Genomic DNA, 22,735 nt, shown 5'->3' on the forward strand with positions numbered 1-22,735 from the left:
GCTTCCTTTGCGCTTCCGGTGATCAGAACTTCTTCATCTTCTCTTTGTGTTTAGTGACTTTTTGTTTCTTTTGAGTGAAAGGAGAAGACCATGGCAGTGTAACAGTACCCTATATACCTAGACGACCAAGCGCAGTCGCAATCTGTTATGCGTTGCCAATGATTTCTTCTCTTTTGTATTTCATTTGTTTTGAATGAAAGGAGAAGAGTGGTGAGTAATGGGGGGATGTAACGAAATAGGAAACAACGTCATTTTTAACCAAAGCACCCTAAACCATAAAACGGCGTGTATCTATCATTAGTTGTCACCTAACGTTGCACGTGAAAAACCCTTAAAAGAATTGGTTAAATATTTGATGAAAGGACAAATGAGATTGATATTAAATCTTTTAGAAGACTAATTTAATTAAAAAAAATCATTCGAGAATATAAATGATGATTGGACAATTTTTCAGGAGTTAATTTGACCATTAATCCAAAATATTATTGTAACTTACAAGACATGCTTTCAGTTGAGCTTTCAAATTCGATCTATCTCCGACTGAAAACATTCGATAGATTTTGTCCCTGGCAAACGACTTTCACTTTGAGTTGTAAAATTCTTGCCATGAGTATTCCAACATCTTGAAAGCATAGGTTAGGGTTTGGTATTTTGGTACATGCTTGCACTATAACTTTGTCTTTGTCATCATCACTATGAGACACTAAAATTCCATTCATGCCGCTCCTACTGGTAGTGGATCTGCAGTTCTCGATATTGCTTCATCTGCTGAGTCAGCTCCCAATTCTATAGTTCTATTCACCTTAATTTCCACAAATGAATAGAGAGTAAACACAAACAAATTTCACATCAAATAAACAGAAAGATCTCTATGTCCCTGCACATAATTATTTTGCCTCTCTCGTTCTACAACTCTATCTATCCTAAGAGTTCAAGTCTCTATTCTATATATGTAATAATTGACAAAATAAATAATTTTTCAAATTTAAAAATTATGTCCACTTATATTAATTTTTAATTTTTAAATTCAATAAAGGCTAATAACAATGAAAACACAATTAGATATATAATTATCAATTTAATTGGACAAATTAAATTATTAGGTCTATCAAAAATAGCAAAAATATTACAAATAATCCCCATAACAGCAGCAACGACAATGTCCCAAAGGCCACAAAAAATATGAAAATATCAAATTTGTGTCAGAGACCAAAACTTAAAGTGTCGAAAAAATGGAAACACTAAAAAATGAATGAAAAATATTAACTAATTGCAAAAACTAAATCGAAGAGAAACTCACCATGAACATACACAATGTCAATGACGGAATGTTGATCGGAACTCCGAATAGGGAAAATAGCTAAAGAGAATAGGTGCTGTTGAGTGAGAGAGTGGAGCAAGAGAGAGAGTGTGTTTGCTAGAGTAGGGAGCACTAGCTACTAGAAATAAAGTTTTTTTAGACGAATTTTGAGATAAAATTGAGATAAATTTTGAATAAATTAGAGACAAAATTTTTGTTTCGAACATAATTTAGTCAATTTTTTTGTCCCAAAAATTCTTGTTACTAATTACATTTTGTTTAAAATTCTGTCTGATACTTTGTTGAGACTATTTTGTTATAGATTTTGAATAGACATTTATCTTTCATATTTTTAATTATTATAATATATTTTTGACGAATTTCAGACAGATTATTCAACATAAAGACAATGTATTTCAGACAAATTTCAAATAAAAAATATTTTATTTTAGACAAATTTCAAACAAAAAAATACCTCATTTGACAAATTTCTAATGAATTGAGTCAAATATAACATATTTATTCAAATAAATTTTAGACAAATCAAAAATTTTTTTCGATTAAATTTTAGACAAATTTAATAATTTAATATAATTTATGTATTTCAAATAAATTTCATATAAAACAAAAAAATATTTTCACACAAATTTTCTAACAAATTTAATATAATTGTTCAAACAATTTTCATACAAAGTAATTTGTTATTTAATAGATAAATATTTTAGAAAATAATAATTTTATTAAAAACTTTGTATACGATATGCTTTCTAAATGAGGGCCATTATAATAGACAAAATTTTCATCTTACATCATTGAAGTGAAATACATAATAAAGTCACAAAAAAAATTAATTACAATAAATGACTTAATAAAAGACTTATTATTAAAATATTTATATCCATAAATATAAACAAACTAAAATAAGGAAAAAATAATTAATTTAAAACAAGAAAAATCTTTAAAAAATCACAAATCATGAATAATTAGAATGTACTAATTAACATACCTAAAACTTTCTTAATCTAAATAAGAAAAAGTATATACTCCAAATATTAATTACTCAGGTTATCATTCTCATTATTATTAAGGTCTGTTTTAAGCACATCTTTCGTAAGAATAGATAAGATTAAAAGAAGTGGATGAAAGATTCAACTTTTATATAAAATATGAAATGTCTTTTTTAATAAAATTTGACATCTAAAATAACATAAAAATTCATATGATTAATAATATATATTGTATTTAATTTTCAATAACATATACATAATTTGAAATATTTAAAGAGAGACACTAAACCCTAAACCCTAAACTCAGATAAAGATCTAAAATGTCTTTTTTTAAATATGTTTTTTAGTAATTAAAATTTAACACATATAATCGATTAAACCATGTTATTTTTGTCAAAATTAGGCTAGACAAATTAATTTGACTGAAAAAATAGTGAATCAAATCTTGAATTAGTCTAAATTAATATTATTTTTTATAAAAAATGATCACTACAATACCCTTATTATAAAAAATGACTAAAATACTATTATTCTATATATTAATTTTGAGAATCCTAAAGTCTAGTCCATTATTTCTCTGCCATTATAGGGTTAGGATTTAGAGTTTTTAAAATTAATATATATATATATATATATATATAAAATAGAAATATTTTAGTCATTTTCTATAATAAGGATATTGTAGTCATTTTTATAAAAAATAATATTAATTTAGACCGGTTCAAGATTTTATTTACTATTTTTTTGGTTAAATTAATTTGTTTAATCTAATTTTAACAAAAATAACACGACTTAATCGATTATATGTATTAAATTTTAACTAATAAAAACATATTAAAAAAAATGTTTTAAACGTCTTTATCTGAGTGGCTTTCATATTTAAAATAATAACACTATAAAATAATAGCTGCCAAAATAATCAATTAGAATGTAAAATAAATTGCTATTGTGTTTTGGTACCAATCTTTGTACACACGAACATTTTGAATCATTAATAGCAAATTTCATATAGATAATACTATATGCACACATATGATAAATTTACAACCCACACGTTTACTTAATTATATGAGTAAGAATTTATAATACTAGGAAATTGTTCTTTTTTAATATAACAACTATGCTAACAATATAATGATTTTGTTGTTGCTTCCTCCAATCATGTCCTCATCGAGAACCTTACGTCACAGGCTCACAGCACATACTCCAAATATTATATATATTACAGATCATAAACTTGAAAAGCACCATGATCAAAAATGCCTTTCTTCTTATGGTCCTCATTTCTGATATTAATAGTTCATTGTCTGATACCATATTTGGCTATAACTTGCTATATCCTTTCAAAGTTCGACATGTACTCATGGAAATTGGGCTTATTTATCTGGTTTATGTTTACTTTTCTGCTTTAGCATGTGACATTTGTCATATAAAATTAGAAAAATATTAATTCTTCAAAATGTTGAATGAACTGTTTGATGTAGACAACATTATTGGATTAAATGCTGAGCTTATGAATGCAAATGTTGCTTTGATTCTTTTGCTAAAATAGTTCTACACCAACTTTGCCTTGAAATTAAAATCATAATTGTTAGAGAATCATTAGCATCATTAATTTAGACCAATTAGTATCATCTATATTTATATAGTATATCTGTATATTAATTATAGAATTCTATGTCTTTATTACTCTGATTTATTTAGCACCTATAAATACCCCTTGTATACTGTACCTTTAATCAACCTGAATAATACACAAAACACTTTTCTCAGATATCTCTCTTGTTTCTAACATGGTATCAGAGCGAGTCTTGATCTTGTATACCCATCTACTGCCCACAACTTCCTGATCAGAAGGAGGATCAACCGAATCCCAAGTGTGTGCTTTTTCAAGTGCCTGTATTTTTTCCCGCATTACTTGTTGCCAATTTGGGTTTGAGGAGACTTCTCTGAATGACTTAGGTTCATGTTGATGAAGGATAGTAGAATAGCAATGATAATCAAGAAGATGAGGAGGTGGATTCCTTACCCTAGAAGAACGAGCGGGAGGAGGAGGCATGACGGTAGGAGCAAGATCATCGTCCGGTCTGGAATCATCGGGAGATAGAGAAGGCGGAAGAACAGGAGGCTGTGGAGGGTCACTCGAGATAGAATCTGGAGAATCATCACTAGAAAAAAGATCAACATTGGAGTTAGTAAACAAAGGTGACTGAGTAGTAGGAATGGACTCAAATGATGATAACCGAGAAAACATGTGGTGTTCCCAGAAGACAACATGACGAGATATACGAATACGTTTAGAGAGAGGATCCCAACAACGATAACACTTGTGTTCAGTGCCATAACCAAGGAAACAACACATACGAGCCCGAGGTTCAAGGTTACTATTTTCATGAGGCTGAAGAAGAACAAAACATACACAACCGAAAACTCGAAGAGAACTATAATCTGGGGGTATGATAAAGACGCTCAAAGGGAGTAACATTACCAAGAACAGAAGAAGGGAGTCTATTGATAACATGAACAGCAGTAAGAACAGCTTCACCCCAAGTACGCTCAGGACACGAAGAAGAAAGAAGCATTGCACGGACGGAGTCAAGAATGTGACGGTGTTTGCATTCAGCTCTACCATTTTGTTGAGACGTACCAAGACAAGAAAACTCAGACAAAGTACCCTGTTCAGCAAGAAAGGCTAAGAGTTTGGAATCACGGTATTCCATAGCATTATCACGTCGGAAAACCTTAATGACCTTGGAAAATTGAGTTTTAATCATAGTAGCAAAGTTGATATAGATCTGAGGTAACTCATGGCGATTAGTCATTAAATAAACTCAAGTAAAACGGGAATAATCATCAATGAAAACGACAAAGTATCGAGCTCCGCCCATAGAGGCAGTGGGAGTGGGGCCCCAAACATCAGAGTGATTGAGATCAAAAGGAGAGCAAGCAAGAGATGAATTATTGTGAAAAGATAAAGCAGGTTGTTTGGCAGTTTGGCAAGAAATGCAATCAAAAGATTCATTTGGAACCTGACCTAAAACACCCTGAAACACAAGAGGACGCAGTTTTCCTAAGGAGGTGTGGGCAAGACGTTGATACCATAAGTGAAGGGTAGAGGGAGAAGAAGCAGCACAGAGATTTGGTACAGGAGAAATATGAAGAGTCTCGAGTTCAAACAACCTTCCGACCTTACGTCCAGTCCCGATGATTTGTCCCGTCCGAGGATCCTGTACACGACAACCAGAAACGGACAAAAGTGACGTCAAAACCCAGATCAACAAGTTGACCAACAGAAATAAGATTGAAGTTTAATTTGAAAATATAATAAGTATCAGGAAGATTAAGAGTTGACTGGAATATAGAACCCTTGTGTGTTGCGTGCAAGAGGGAGCCATTTGCAGTATTGATAGAAGGTCCATTTGTAGTGGTAGACATGGACGAGAAAATATTACGCAACGGAGACATGTGATTAAAGCGACCCGAATCAAAGTACCATTTAGAATTACCTGGAGGGGTCGATAAAGCAGCAGGGGTATTACCAGAAACAGAGAGAAGACGCTGAAGAAGAGATGCAATATCAGATAGAGAGACAGGAGACGAGTTGAGTGGATCTGGATCAGGACATGGTGGGCGTGTAGGACAGGCAGTAATTAAATGTCCCGAGAGCTTGCAGTAACGGCAGAACAGCTGTGAACAATGGTAGCTAATATGACCTGTCAGGTGGTATGTGCGACATTCGACAGAGGGACAGTCGGGGAAGAGGTGCCCAGAACGGTTACAGTTTCGACAGAATTTACCCTTTCTGTCGGTGGCAACAAAAACATCTGGCTGTCCCATGATAGTGGTCACAAAGATCAAAGAGAGGAGAGAAAACGGTAATTTCAGAGCAGAAAATGAGAAATCGGAGTGCAGAATCGAAAAGAGCTCACCAAAAAATCTTAGGGAGGGTCCCGCTTGTCTGCCACGTCAGCGGAGCAATGACACGTGGCGGCGTCTGATAGGAGTGGCAGGCCATGTTGGCGATGAGGTGGAATGCGGGTGGGCAACCGGACTGGGTCGAGTCGGGTCACACGCGGGTTCGCGGGTCGCTGGAGAAGCTGACGGCGTGACACGTGGGCGCTCCAGGATCCTCTGATCAGCAGCAAGATCCAACGGCTACTGAAGCATCTGGGAGGAGGAAGAATCAAGCTGGGCAGGGAGCTTCCGGCGGCGCGTGACGCGCGTCTGGTGGCCTCAGGTGACGATTCCGGCAACGTTGGAAAGCTGACAAAGAGACGAACACAATGATGCCGGAGGTGATGAACCAAAGCGTCAGAAACAGATCGAAAAATGAGGGAAAAGAGGCACGGGTGGAATCTGGAAGGAAGATCAACCTGGTCGTGGCAGCGTCTTTCGGAGGCGCGTAGAGGCGCGTCTGGCGGCGGATGGCGGCGGTTCTGGTTGCGATGGAATCACGGCGACAAGACGAACAAGATGGTTATGGGAGTGACGAACCAAAGCGTTGAAAAGGAAACGAAAAAAGAGGCCAAAGAACACTGTCGGAAAGGAAAAAAACAATAGGGCTATGAACTAATATTCATTGAAAAAAAAAGGCCTAATATTCATGAACGCACCAAACACATTGAGATTGATTATCACTTTGTTCGGCAACGTATCCTTATTGATGTTGTTCGTCTCATTGCTGTTGGAACACTAGATCAAACTGCTGATATCTTCACGAAAGCTCATCACCCGACTCGTTTCCGGACTTTGTTATCCAAACTCAAGTTGGTATCCTTAGCTCCCACTTGAGTTTGAGGGGAGATGCTAGAGAATCATTAGCATCAATTTAGACCAATTAGTATCGTCTATATTTATATAGTATATCTGTATATTAATTATAGGATTCTATGCCTTTATTACTCTGATTCATTTAGCACCTATAAATATCCCTTATATATTGTACCTTTAATCAACCTGAATAATACACAAAACACTTTTCTCACATCTCTCTTGTTTCTAACAATAATATTTCTTATAATCCAACCAATAATTCATTGTTTTATGCCGTTGTTTCCATTTGCTGCATTAGTATAAAGGTTGTTTGGCGGTGGACAAGAATCCAAAAAAATAAAAATAAAAATCTTGGAGCACTTATTATCATCCACTTAATACAGAACCAGAAGATCTTTATATTGTCTCAATTATGATTTCTATGAACAAAAATAGATAGATATGGCTATAACCTATAATTCTGTAAATTCAAACAAGCACGCCTTGGTATTAATAGCAGTGTGTACGTAACACTTATTTTTTATTTTAGCTAGGTGCTCAGAAATAATTATAGAATCTTTGTAAATCATTTCACTGATTTTTAGATTAATTTTGTCTGGGGTCTAATAATGAGATTCTTGCATTCATAATAGCATAAAACAAGCTAATGCAGATATCCTTAATACTAAGTCATAAAGTACCTTTTCACTCATTTTTTCAAAAGAATTCATGATTATGTCATAGTATTCACCAAAGTATGTATGGGTGTTGCCTCGAGAGAAATTGTTGCATCGTTTTAAATTCGGACGTACCCTTATCAATAGCCAAGTCGTCGTTAAAATTAATTATCGACGGTAATGAAACACACGGTTTCATTTGTTTTATTTTACTGACAGCTTAACCGTGGATAAATATATAAATGACGCACAAAAATTAGAAATTTTACCTCGTAAATTTATCCATAGCTTTGCAGTCGATGAATAAAAAATTAATTTAAATAATTTAATCCATGTTATCAATGATTAAACTGTCGCTAAAGACAAAGTGCCGGTGCACTCAAATCAGAAATTGGATCAGAACCGTGACTTTGGGCTACGTATGAGAGGAGCCGAATTAGGGGTGAAGACTGGGTCGGTTGGCGGATTTAAAGCACGCATGACGTTTTCCAAACAACAAAGGATGAAGGACAAAGCTGTCTCCGTTGCGGTGCCAACCTTCACTGCCATTATCAAAAACGGACACAACAAGAGGTTACGCCCTTCTTCTTTGCAGACTTCTCCGTCGACTCCGGATTGCTTTGGCAACACCAGCAAGCAACAAATTAGCAAATTGGAAGGGTTGTCAGTGGAGGGACACAGACTAACTGGGCAACAACCGGATAAGGACAAGCAAGTCTCAAGGGGATATGATGGTGGATCTTCATCATCTCGTTAGGGACTTCAAATGAGATTGGTCCTTTTTACAGTACAATTGTTTTATAGATTATTTAGATTTAAGCTTTCTATTTTGGAATATTATAGGAGCCTCTAATAAATTGGCCCGGGTTCATAGTAAGAAGTTAGTGAATAAATTTCACCCTACTTTTTTCATTCTGTTTGAAACCCATATTGCTTTCGAGATGATAAAATTTTTTTAGAATAATCTAGGTTACCAGGGTGTTGGTATTCTTGAGACTAATGGCCATAGTGGGGGTATCTAGATTTTATGTTCTAATTCAAATATTTCTGTGAGAATATTGGATGTAGTTGATCAATGTATCAGTTTTGAAATCACTATGGACAATACTTCTAGTTACTGCAGTGCGGTGTATGCTAATCCGCATATACATCGGCGTAAAGAACTGTGGGGTGACTTGACAAGGATTGCTAATATGATCCACGAACCTTGGATTGTGTTAGGAGACTTTAATGATGTTCTGTTGCAGAGTGAAGTTAGAGGGGGGGGGGGGTAGTTTAGACTTGCCAGAGCAGAACAATTTGCAGAAACATTGGAAGATTGTGGGCTATTTGATATGGGGGATATTGGGAGAAGATTCACTTGGTATAGGAAGGTGAAAGGTGGGGTGCAGGTGGCTAAGAAACTGGATAGAGCAGTTATCAACCAGGGCTGGCGACTAATATTTCCGGAGGTTTATACTGAGGTGCTGGCGCCTTCACTCTGATCATTGCCCGTTGTTCACTAGGTTCAAGATGGCAGAACGGGCTACCAAGGGCCATCGTCTGTTCAGATTTCAGGCTACATGGATGACTCATCCTCTTTTTAGGAATGTTGTTCATACAGCTTAGAATAAAGGAGCTCCGGATGTGGTTAAATGTTTGTTGGAGGTTCAAAAAGATGCAACTAGCTTCAATAAAAAGGTTTTTGGCAATATTTTGTTAAGAAAAGGGAGTTGCAGAGGCTTTTGAATGATGTTCAGATTACTCTGAAGAGTCGGGAGGATCAACAGCTTAGGATCAAAGAGCAAGTTTTGCATCAAGAACTGAATGCTGTCCTTCTTCAAGAAGAGTTGTTGTGGTATCAAAAATCTAGAGAACAATGGGTGAGACGTGGAGACAGAAATACAAAATTTTTTCATCTGCAGACAGTTATCAAGTAAAAGAGGAACAAAATTCATGGGTTGTTTTTGGAGGATGGGTCTTGGGCCACGGAGACTTCGACTCTAGAAATGGCGGCAAATTTTTTCTTTCAAAAACTCTTTTCTACAAGGAAGGATATTGACCTGGACGTCATGGGGTCTTTTCCTTGCCCGTCTCATAGTACTGAGGCTTGTCAAAAGCTAGTGAAACCAGTGATGTCTGCAGAGGTTAAAAGAGCTGTGATGGCCATGTGTTCGTTTAAAGCCCCAGGGCCAGATGGGTTTCAAGCAATTTTCTACAAAGAGTTTTGGCTAGTTTTGGTCAAGCGAGCCTTTGAGGGTGAGCCAATGAATGCGGCTATTTTTGATACTCTCGTTGTTCTAATTCCTAAAGTGGAAGTTTCCTCTTCCTTACGGGAGATCATTGGTTTATAAAATTGTCTATTAGCTTATGTAATATAATTTATAAAATTGTCACAAAGGTTCTAGTTAACAGGTTCAGACCTTTCCTGTCGGAGATCATTGGTCCTTTGCAAGGAGGGTTCATTCCAGGAAGAGGAACCACAGAGAATATTATCATTGCTCAGGAGATTATGCACTTCATGAGGAACACCAAATCTCGAAAAGGGACCATGGCATTCAAGATTGATTTGGAAAAAGCTTATGATAGGGTAGATTGGCATTTTTTGGAAGCTACTTTGGTCCGATTTGGGTTTCCAAAGGCTACCATTAATCTTATATTGAATTGTGTGACTTCCTCTTCGTTGGCAGTTTTGTGGAATGGGAACAGGCTCCAAAATTTCAATCCAAAGAGAGGGTTGAGGCAAGGAGATCCCATGTCTCTTTATCTATTTGTACTCTGTATGGAAATGCTTGCATGCTTTATCTCTCATAGAGTTTTTCAAGGTTTGTGGAACCCGGTAGCAATTTCTAGGAACGGACCACGACTCTCTCATTTGATATTTGCAGATGATCTTTTGCTTTTCTGTAAGGCATCGAAAGCTCAAGTAATAGAGGTTATGCATTGCCTGGACTTGTTTTCTAGAGCGTCATGTTTGAAAGTAAATCTTCATAAGTCAAAGGCCCAGTGTTCCAAGAAGGTGTCGGAGAGGAGAAAATAGGTTCTCTCAGGGGTCTCTAATGCAATGATTTGGATAAATACCTGGGAATTAACATCGGTCATCCCAGAGCTTCCAAGAAGATGGCTCAGGAGGTTATTGAAAAAATTTCAAGGAAGCTCTCCAGTTGGAAAGGATGCCTGCTGAATAAGGCAGGGAGGCTTAGTCTTGTTAAATCAGTTATGGCCTCTATCCCGGTTTATGAAATGCAAAATTTTCTTCTCCCGAAGTATGCATGTAATAAAATTGATTCCTTAATGAGACAGTTATTGTGGAAAGGCCAAGCGACCGGAAATGGGCTGCCTCTGGTCAGGTGGGAGGTTGCCATAACTCCTAAAAGGGGCAGGAGGATTGGGTATTAGGGATACTTTCTGTGCTAACATGGCGCTTCTGGGAAAGTTGGTATGGGATTGTCTAAATAATAGTGAGAAGTTGTGGGTGCAGGTTCTAAAGCATAAATATCTCAAAAATCAATCTGGTATGAACGAAAACGGTAGAAATTCTTTATCGGCTACCTGGAAGAACATTGTTAGTGCCTATGAGCATCTCAAGGAAGGGTTTCATTGGAATATTGGGGATGTCCACAAATCAGTTTGGTATGATGAGTGGACTCCTTTTGGTAAACTTTGCAACCTTGTTCCTTATGTACATATTTCTGAATCAGATTTCATAGTGGCTGACTTGTGAAAAAGGGTGTCTTGGGAGGTTGATAGTCTTACCACGCCTATTCAGCATGAGATTAAGTAGTTTATTTGTGGTTTGAGATATCCTAGTTCGACTGAGTTGGAGCCACAGTGGGAGTGGTGGCTTGCAGCAACAAAAAAGTATAGTGCAAGGGAGGGTTATAGATGGTTATTAGAGAAAATATTAAATTGGAATGCCAATAGTAACTGGAACTGGTTGTGGAATACAAACATTTCGAAGAAGTTCAAATTTACTATGTGGCTTGGTTTACATGATGCTCTACCAACTGAGACCTTTTGATTCAAGCGGCATTTAGTTTCGTCAGATATGTGTAAGAGATGTAACAAGGCGTAGGAGACTATGGAGCATTGCCTTAGAGACTGTGAACGATCAAAGACAATTTGGCATATGTTGGACCCTAGTATCCTAGACTCGACGGCTGGTACTGCTTTTGAAGAGTGGTTTCGAAAGGCCTTGGCTAACAATGAGGCATCTTTTGGTGCAGGGCTTTGGTGGGTATGGAGACATAGGTGCAATGACATATTCAATACTGACAACCCTTGGACAAACCACAAGGTTGTTGCCTTGGCCAGAATTACCGCCAGGGACTTACAGGTTTACAGGAATCGAAACAATGCCTTTAGGTCTCTCCGAAATTGCCTGTGTTGGGAACCATCGGTAGGCAACAATTTTAAAGTTAATTATGATGCAAGCTTGTATATGGATTCAAATTTAGCGGGATTTGGGTGTATTATTAGAGATTCTAAGGGAGATTGGATCTCGGACTGCTCTGGAAACATTCCCATTGGTCTATCATCAGATGTGAATTATTTGCTGCTTAGAGGGGGCTGATTTTAGATTGAGATTGCAGTTTGAGAGATATTATATGTGAAACGGATTGCCTATTCTGCCCATCATGCATGAGCTTACAAGTGGGTATTCATCTGAAGTAACAGATTTGGTTCATAAGATTCATGAGCTTTTATCTCGTCCTTGGCTTATTCACGTTGAATGGGTGTCCCAAGGAGCAAATAGAGTTGCGGATTGGATGGTTAGATATGATGCCAAGAGTAACTCTAATCATGTTATTTGGTTTGAACCTTGTGTTGATCTCCAGCAAATCATCCACTCGGATATAAGATAGTTTTTGCTTTGTTTCTTTCCATGTTTAGACCCAAACAAAAAACTGTTGCTAAGTCACAACGTTCATTTTATTTAAAAAAAAAGTTTTCACAATATATCAACGGAAGTAATTAATAATTAAATTGTTTTTAAATAAAAATTAAACCGCTAGTACACTAAATACACGAAAAAAATAAAAACCTTCGAATATTATATACCGAGCGATGCCTTCGAGGTTTATATATTGACGACATAGTCTTCAGTAATCCTGCCTCTAAAATGGCGGTGGAAACTTTCCTCGGTAAACTCTCCCTATGTACAATGTAGTCATGTTTGGGATCAGGGAATTTTTTTACTAATAATTAACCTAAAAAAACTACTAATTCACCTTAATCACTTTTGATTATGACCAATCCCATGTCATGATGCAATATGCCTTTGTGGTTTATTTAATTATAAACAAATCCAACTTTAAAAAAAATTGACTACATACAACATTAAATAAATAAATTGCATATTATTTAAGAATTTTATACGGATATTCAATTAGATATTTAAATAATTTTTAAGATGATTAATTTAAAAATTAACTATTTTTATTGATATAATGATATACGATTAATTATTTATATAAAATTAAATTAACGATGAAAGCACATGAACATTAAATTCATTATTTAATAATTGAACTATATATTCTATAATTGTTTAGCGATAGCTACAAGGATGAGAGCAATTTCATGAGTAATATTGTTCTGATTGGTGATTGGCGATTTGCCATTAAATCTTTTCTCACAATCACTAACCCCCATTGAAGCCATGGTAGCATAAGAATGAGCCAAACGGGGTATCCCACGTTTGAAAGCATCAATGGCTTCAGGTATAGCAGTATTGATAAGATAATTATAAGTTCCAAGACAAGCTATTATCGGAACCCGAATGTCTGGTCTCTTTCCAGCCGAAAACATTGTGGAGAGAATGTCTTTGGGAGCTTCTGCTTTGAGTTGGAAACTTTGTGCCATGATTATTCCAAGACCTGCAACACCCTTAACATCATTGCTTTTATAATTAGCTTTTATATAACTAACACATTGAGCAGGGTATGGTGTCTTGCTGCATGTTTCTGTTATGAGTTTGTCAACGCTTTCACATGGTGCTATTGCAATTGAAGCCACTACAATTGTGCACAATAATGTATTTAGAGAATAATGCTTCATGTTTAATTACAGAGAATAATAATTTATTATAAGCCACCATGATGAACGGGGTGATATTTATAAGTGAGGAAATTTAATGGTGAGAGAGAGCATTTGGTTTGTCTTTGGAAACTTTATTATTCTTTTGGATTGATTCAATTTATATTCAATTTTGTATTTAAATATCACAAATTTTATTATAATGTATATCAATTTATTTTGGTAGTATTTTTAATTTAATTATTTTAATGTTTTGGTTGTATTTGTTTAATTTATTTCTTGTTTTATCAAACTAAATTAATTATATTAATTATGTCTATTAATTGATTGATTTGATTAATTTATTATTAGTGAATAAAATAATAAATATATGAATAAAATAGTTAATTGAGATATTTTTATTATCTATTAATTAAATCAAATCATATGTATTAAGCAAAATTTAAATTATGTGAATTAAGGACTAAATTAAAATAAGATAATTTTTTATTTATTTAAATTGAATACAATAAATTATAATTAAAGAGGTTTATGATGATGATTTTATCATGTTCATGTAAGAATCATGGATGTTATATTTATTTTATATACTCTTAAATCTCATGTCCTTTATGAGTAGTTGTGACTGAATAATTATTAAAAAATTAATTTAATATCTATTTTATATTCTATTTAAAGTATAATAGTAAGTAAATATTTTTTTTATTTTTTTAAATAAATAATATAATTTTTTTATAAAAACAAAATTTTAAATTTAAATAATTATGAGATTAAATTATTCTATAGATAATAATAAAAAGGAAAAGGCTAGGGGCCAGCAATTTTTGTGTTTTCTGGCCAGCACTTAACCATCAAAACAAAAATGAGTGATCTCCCACCATTAGATGTAATCTCACACCATTAAAAATACTATCGATAGCTAATTGATGGTTACATAATACCAAAATTACTAGCCCCTAACATTCCTCTAACAAATATATTGACATTAGATCTGTTATAAAAATGAACAATATCATGAATAAGAATATTATAACACCAACTTCAGCCATGCGTGGGTAACATACAAGACATTCTTTCAATTGAGCCTTCAAATTCGGTAGAATTTGTTCATGGCGATTTTCGCTTTTGAGTTGTAAAATTCTTTCCATGAGTATTCCAAAGCAAATAGGAACAAATTTTACATCAAACAAACCAAAAAAATCTATATGCTCTCGTACAGAATTATTTCGTCTCTCTCATTCTATAATTTTATTAGAAAAGTATAAGTAAACAATGAAAATATTAAATAATGTAAATAATAGATATATCGGATGTTCATTTTATTAGTGTACGGATGATTATTTTAATATTAAAATTTAGACGGTTAATTTAGAGGTGTAGTATGTTTTTATTTAATTGGTGGTTGTTCATATTGTTCAACAAAATCATTGTGGTCCTAGCATTTCTCAACTTTATTTTAGGAGTTCAAAGTCTAGGGAGCCAATGGCCTAAGTGTACAATGGACTAAATCTTTGGTTTATGAATCAAATGAACCAAGGTTCGAACCCTTGACCTTCCGGTTCTGGAATTCTTATACCATATCCTGAAACCACTCATCCCAAAAACGTAATTTGACAGGACAATGTAACACTAATAATAATATCTCTAATACTTTCCAAACCTTCATTGTACACATTATACGCTTAAGTCATTGGCTCCCTATACTTTCTCCTATCCTAAACATGTAATAATTGGTAAATAAATATTTTTTAAAATTTAGAAATTATGTCTACTTATATTAATTTATAATTTTTAGATTCAATAAAACTTAATAACAATAACAACACAATTAGATAAATAAATATCAATTTAATTAGATAAATTAAATTATTAGATCTATCAAAATCAGCAAAAATATTACGAAGAGTCTCCACAGCAACAGTAACGACAACGTTCCAAAGACCACCAAAAATATGAAAATATCAAATTTGTGTCAGGGACCAAAACTCAAAGCGTCAAAAAATGGGGACACTAAAAAATGATCGAAAAACATTAACTAATTGTAAAAATTAAATCGATTAAATTTAAGAGAAACTCACCATAAACACAATATGGATGAAAAAATGTTGATTGGACCTCCGAGTAGAGAAAGTAACTAGAGAGAAGGTGCAGTTGAGAGAGAGTGTGAGAAAGTAGAACGAGAGAGAGTGTTTCCTAGAATAGAGAAAAAGAAGAGAGGTTGCGCTGTTTTAAATTTGGATGCATTTCTTACCGATGGCCAAGCTGTCGTCAAAATTAATTATACCTACAGCAATGAAACACACCGTTTCATTTATTTGATTTTACCCACGGCTTAGAGTGTTTTTGGGTTCATGTTAGGAGACAGAAGTCCGTTTGAGCGTCTTGAACTTTTTATTTTTATGTTTGGCAACCTTTTGAAACTCTCAATCCAGAAGTGCTTACACTTCTAAATCGTACGTTTATCTGAAGTAAAAAATTTTAACTTCTGCATTCATATTGGGTAAATTTGGTTACCATTGAAAAATTAAATGAGAATTTTTTTTTTCTTTTCTACCAATCTTACCTTACAATTTCGCCAATGAGTAATAGTTCAAATGACATAGTCTCCCCATATTCAATTAAGAGGTTGCGGGTTCGAGTCTCATATTTTTAGTTAAAAAAAAAAAATCTTACCTTACATTTTCTTCTATAAAAAAGATGCAAGTAACCATATATTTTTTACAGTAATTCTTTGGATACATTCTTGGTTCCATTTTTTTTATACAAATTTATAAAAAATTTATTATTTTTTGTTTATATAAGTTCCTTTTTTTATTTTTTATTGTACTATATTTATGTTGTGTATAAATTTTTTTATTTTTTTATTTGGTTTTATTCATATAAATTTTATTTACTTCTAATTGTAATTTTTTTTATATAATATATGTTGTTGATCGTAATTATTATATACTATATTTGCATGATTTTTTTTCGTTTTTATTGTATTTTTTATTGTACTTTATTTTCGTCTTTATTATATACTAATTATAAGTAACAAAAGAGTCATAAATAATAAAAATTTATAATCCAAAATGATACTAAATTAAAGAGTACTAACGATACTAAAAAAATTATAGAACATTTTTTTTTTCTTTGACATTATAAAATGTATAATACTATCTTTTATATTGTTATTTTTTATTATATTTATTTTGTTTATATGATAAATATTTTTTATATTATTTTTTTAATGTTCTGCTTTTTTATGTATATTATTATTTTTTATTGTTTTCTAGTTCATATAAATTTTTTTATAATATTTCTTATTATTTTTTATGTATTTTTTATTAGTGTTTTATCATGTCTTTTAATAAGATCTATTCAAATATTTAAAGTAAAATAATAGAATAATATAAAAAATTATTTAAATTAACGTTTCTTTTAGTAATTTTTTATCTAAAAGTAATTTTAAGTAGTATAATCCAAACAATATTTATTTTACTATAATCCATTTTGATATAAAAATTGCCAAACATAAATTACGATTAACACAAATTTACTTTTCATCAAAATCAAATTTACAAAAATCAATTTTATACAAACTACAGTTCAACTCGAAAATTTATTCATGATTTTGCCGTCGATAAATAAAAAGTTAATTTAAATAAATTAATTTAATTTACCAATAGCTAAGTCGTTGGTTAACAGCATTGTCAATATTATTTGTGTGCATTTATAACAACGTTTATGTGGTGCCAAAACTTCCTAACACCTAAATTATAGATAAATTAAATCCACAAAAGAAATAATTCCGTCAATGATTAATAAAATGGACAACATGCATGGACGACATGGACGTAGGTAACCTCCTCTAAAATGGCCTCAAAACTTCCGTCGGTAGGCTCACCCTGTGTATAGTTGTGGTTGGAACCAGGAGATTCTTTGGCTAATAAATATTTCATTGGCTCCCTATACTTTCCCAATAAAAAATAACTACTAATTCACCTCGATTACTTTTGATTTTTTACCAATTCCATGCCGTATGCCTTTGTGTTTTATTTTAATTTATAAGCCAATCCAACTTTAAAAAAATTCGGACAAATTACACACAACATTAAATAAATAAATTGCATATTATTTAAGAGTTTTATACGGAGATTTAATCAAATTTATATATTTAAATAATTTGAAAATGATAAATCTAGAAAATAACTATTTTTATTGATATAATGATATATGATTGATTATTTATATAAAATACTATTTATGATGATAGTACATGTATATTGAATTCATTATTTAATAATTGAACCATATGTTCTATAATTGTTTAGCAATAGCTCCTAGGATGCGAGCAATTTCATGAGTAATATTGTTCTCATTAGTGATTGGCGATTTTCCATTGAATCTTTTCTCACATTTACTAACCACAATTGCAGCAGTGTTAGCATAATCTTCAGCCAAACGGGGTTTCCCAATTTTGAAAGAATCAATGGCTGCAGGCATAGCAGTATTGATAATAAAATTGTAACTTTCAAGACAAGCTTTCAACTGAACCTGAATATCTGGTCTCTTTCCCACCCCAAGCAATGTGAAGAGAATGTCTTTGGGAGCATGTGCTTTGAGTTCCAAAACTTGTGCCATGATTATTCCAAGACCTGGAACATCCCTAACATCCTTGCTTTTATAATCAGCTTTTATGTAACTAACACATTGGGCAGGGTATGGTGTCTTGCTGCATGTTTGTGTTATGAGTTTGTCATCGCTTTCACATGGTGCTATTGCAATTGAAGCCACAACAATTATGCACAATAATGTATTTAGAGAAAAATGCTTCATGTTTAATTACAGAGAATAATAATTTATGGCCAATTATACGGTACAGATGTTTTATAAAGATATAAAGAGATTCCTTCTAAAGATTATAGTTGTCTGACACGTATTGTTTAGTTGTTTTTTTGTTTTCAATGCGTGCCAGAAGTCGCAGAAAACTAAAATTGGTTACGGTTGACTCGTGTAACCGTTGTAGCTGTTTATGGAAATTAAAGTTATAAAAGAACTTCCGTTAAGTGAACCTGCGGGACAAGTGAAATGAGTTGGCCAGGGCCGTTGAGAATTTTTTTTAGGCATGAGGTCCAATTTTATTGTCAATGCATTGATGGACTGATTAGGTACAAAAAAAAAAAAAACTTAAATACGTTATAGGAGGAAGATATTGCCTTTCAATAAAAATAGTGTCATATTTATAATGAATTTTTTTTAATTTTTTTTTATGTTCATATATGTCAATATAAATCTTAAATTACGATTAACATTACTAGTAGTAGGTGATTTATACATAATATTTTGTCAAAAATAATAGTGGGCAGAACAATAACAATAAACATATATCTAATAAGGATCATTGTTGGATAATAATAATAATAAGTGGTAAGATGATAACAAAAATAACCTTGTAATAAATACAATAGTATTAATAACAATTGCTGATACACCTAAATAATAAATAGTAAAACATTAATTTACATCAATGAAGATTTTTTATGTATATTCTACAAATGGAATGCTTTAGCAGAAAATATGAATACATATTTTTAAATATTTTTAAGATATAATACATATTTTTATTATATTAACAAAAAATATAATGGTAAGAGCTTAAAGTTATATCATTTATTTTTTAACAAGGATCACAAGGTTTTTGTTTCATTAACTAAATATTTTAATTTTTTTTTTTAAGATCAGAGTTAATAGTTAAAATCGCCCCTGAAAGACACCTCATTCTTTATTTTGGTCCCTGAAAGATAAAATTAATCAAAAGCGTCCCTGAAAGAAACTGACGTTGATAGAGTTCGTCCTTCCGTCATCTCAGTTGCTGAGGTGTGTAACGGCTGAGTTGGAACGTTAAGTTACAGCGTGGCACAGACCAAAATGACGTAGTATCAATCCTCCACCCCCAAAACCATGGAACGACGTCGTTTGTGACTTTGTGGTCCAGAGTGGGATTTTCAAATGTTTCTCCCCATCACCTCCTCTCATAACAACCCTCTTCAACTTTCGCTCCAAAACCCTCGTCTCCTCTCTACTCTGTGACTCTCTGCCCTGAGACACTTGCCTATGATCAGAACCTCCTTATTTACTTGACAACCTTTGTACGCATCGACATTTGTGGAGGAGTTGGCGCTACTAGAGTGAAAAGTTGGAGCCGGAGGAGCTCGCGGAGAACTTACACGGTTGGAGGAAGGAATAGTAACTGCTATAGGTAAAGATTTAATTTTTTTGTCAGTTTTTGTTGATTTTGCAGTGTTGATGTGTGTCGCTTTATGTTGACGTAGTTCTAAGAAGAGTAGATTAAATGAAGGGTAGCCAAAAAGATAGAGATTGATGGAGAGTGAAGACAAATAAAATCATATAGGCAAATTCAGATTCTAAATGGCTTTATATTAGACATCATTTATGATAAAATATTATGACATCATTTGCGAAATTTGAAAGTTATGAATTTTTCAGGTAAAAGTGTATCCCCATCATATTAATAACCTTGAGTTTGCAAATGCATTAGTTGATGCATTTTTGGATATTAATGAGAGCTCTACTAAAGATTCTACTCATAAACAAGTAGCGAGTCCTGAATCCATTGATCACTTTCGTAAAGATGATGATGCTTCAAATGCATCAAGTTTTAGGAACATTGGCTATGCGCCTAGTGAATTCCCAGATGCAAAACCAGGTTCTCATTCAATTTGCTTAATGTTCCTAATCTTCCCAAATTTGAAGAAGCTGGAGGTGTTGATCTGATAGTGTTGTATAGGTTATTTACTTCAGGTTATTTACTTATTGCTTTATCTTTAATACCACTTGTATTTATTTAGTTAAAAAATAATGGTTCTACCAACTGACTTATGTAGAATGAAAAGAGATGAAGGCCACCCAAATTGCATGTCATTAAACGCAAGACAAGATTGAATGTCTTCACCAAATCACCTGTAACTATATCTGCTGAAACACTGAAAGGAACAAGTTCTGCAACTATTAAGAAGATGTAAAACTTCATGACATTTGTGCCAACTCCAGGCTTCAAGCATCCAAGAAAGAAAGATTAAGAACTTTAATTAAGAAATGTGTTTTGTATGTCATTATTATTAGCTTTTTGGGAACACGACTGTGTATCTACTAAGACAATATGATATGATTATAATGTTTGTTATGGATTATAACAATTATTAGTCTATTCTTATGTATACAACTTTTTGGTGAATTTATATTTAAGTACAAACATCACCATATTGTATTTTCAATGAAACCCATCCTGCTCAAAGGACAAGTTTATGTTGACTTAAACACAATTAAGCTGGAACACCTAATTTCATTCATAAGTCACATCAACATTACATATCAATTAATTCAATCTCAAAGTTCTAACAACATTTCTAAAGCACAACAACATAACACTCCATCTGTAGCTTTACTTGGAGATACATGTGAACAAAAGTGATGCACAAATAACAGTAGCCACAATCATTGCAACTAAGATGTACATTATTAGCATTTTCATTGCTCTAACTTCACCTTCCAAGCTACCCAATCTCCATGACACATTTAATCTCCATTCATCATAGTCATCACCAACTTCTAGTCCTCTACATAAGTTTTTGCCCCTGCTGCATACCCATCATCATCAACTCACCTAAAGAAGTTGCAGTGGCTTCCCTTCTGAATATTTTAAAAAAAAATATCAATTTCAACTGCCCAAAAAAATAAACATAGGAGAATGAAAAACAAAATTAATTTATCCTAACTCATCGGGTATCTTGCACAAGTGTGGAACAACCTATTTGGGTTCTCTCTTGTACCAGATTTCTTAATCGTTGTCTTCAACTCGCAAAATCATGTCTGGTCCTTGATCTTCCTCCTCCATCACATAGAAGAGTTGGAACCGTGACTACCAAGAGACTGAGACGGCAAATCACCGCTGCGACTTCCATTCATCATGACAGCGATTGAACAAACATACAAGATCATCTACTACGAGAATCACACACATTTATGCTTCATATTGGAGTTAGGTTAGGGTTGTAACATTAGGACTAATTTGAGCTAAATAAACAAACTTATCTGCTCAGCATTAACGTTAGCCACGCTGGAGTGTGCCACGTTGTAACTTAACATTCTAACTCAGCAAACGTTACACACCTCAGCAACTGAGATGACGGAAGGATAAAGTCCATCAACGTCGGTATCTTTCGGGGACACTTTTGATTAATTTTATCTTTCAGGGACTAAAATGGAGATCGAGGTATCTTTCAGGAACGATTTTGACTATTAACTCTTTTTTTTTAATATGTGTAATATGTAGGGGTGGCAACATGCACCCTATCCGCAGGTATCCAATCCAACCCAACCCGATCGAGTAAGGTTGTTAACTCGATCCGCAGCGGATAGGATAGGGTGCAGGTAAGGTTTTCATGCAGGTCGGATAGGGTGCGGATTGAGCCTCAACCCTACCCGACCAACTCGTACCCTATATATGTATATGCTATATATTTATATAAAAATATATTTCAAGTGGATGTTGAACCAAAGACTTCTCACTAAATACAAAAGATCGTTAGCCAGTAAGAGAAGATCATTAATTGATAATTTAATACGTTTTTTTTTAACATAAAAGTCTGATTTATTTTAAATTATCATCAAATTATATAATAATGTTGTATCTTTTTTGTACCTCGTGTGTAGGGTCAGGTACCCACGGGTTAAGAATGGATAAGGTTAGGATTGAGATATCCTCAATTAGCGATTAGGATAGGATTGAGTTATAGAAAAATGTCAACCTACGGATATGGTTAGGGTTAAATCCAAACCCTACTCTATCCATTGTCACCCCTAGTAATATGTTTAACTTACCTTGTTATTTATTTAATTTATTTATTTATTTATTTATTTTATTTATTTATTTATTTATTTTATTTTATTTTTTTAAGTATTATGCCTTTTAACAGACT

General features: G+C 33.3%; 2 protein-coding genes across 2 annotated transcripts; both read right to left on the reverse strand.

Moving 5' to 3' along the window:
• Positions 1–13,256: 13,256 nt before the first annotated feature.
• Positions 13,257–13,775, reverse strand: LOC107614921 (cell wall / vacuolar inhibitor of fructosidase 1-like). Its single transcript, XM_016317049.1, has one exon. The coding sequence runs from the start codon at positions 13,773–13,775 to the stop codon at positions 13,257–13,259; it is 519 nt and encodes a 172-aa protein (XP_016172535.1).
• A 4,278-nt stretch (positions 13,776–18,053) lies between these two features.
• On the reverse strand, positions 18,054–18,572 carry LOC107614930 (cell wall / vacuolar inhibitor of fructosidase 1-like). Its single transcript, XM_016317058.1, has one exon. It carries the CDS (start codon positions 18,570–18,572, stop codon positions 18,054–18,056), a length of 519 nt encoding a protein of 172 aa, XP_016172544.1.
• Positions 18,573–22,735: the final 4,163 nt, after the last annotated feature.

The sequence above is a fragment of the Arachis ipaensis genome, chromosome B1 (assembly GCF_059453495.1).
Source record: "Arachis ipaensis isolate K30076 ecotype BB chromosome B1, ASM5945349v1, whole genome shotgun sequence".
NCBI lineage: Eukaryota > Viridiplantae > Streptophyta > Magnoliopsida > Fabales > Fabaceae > Arachis > Arachis ipaensis.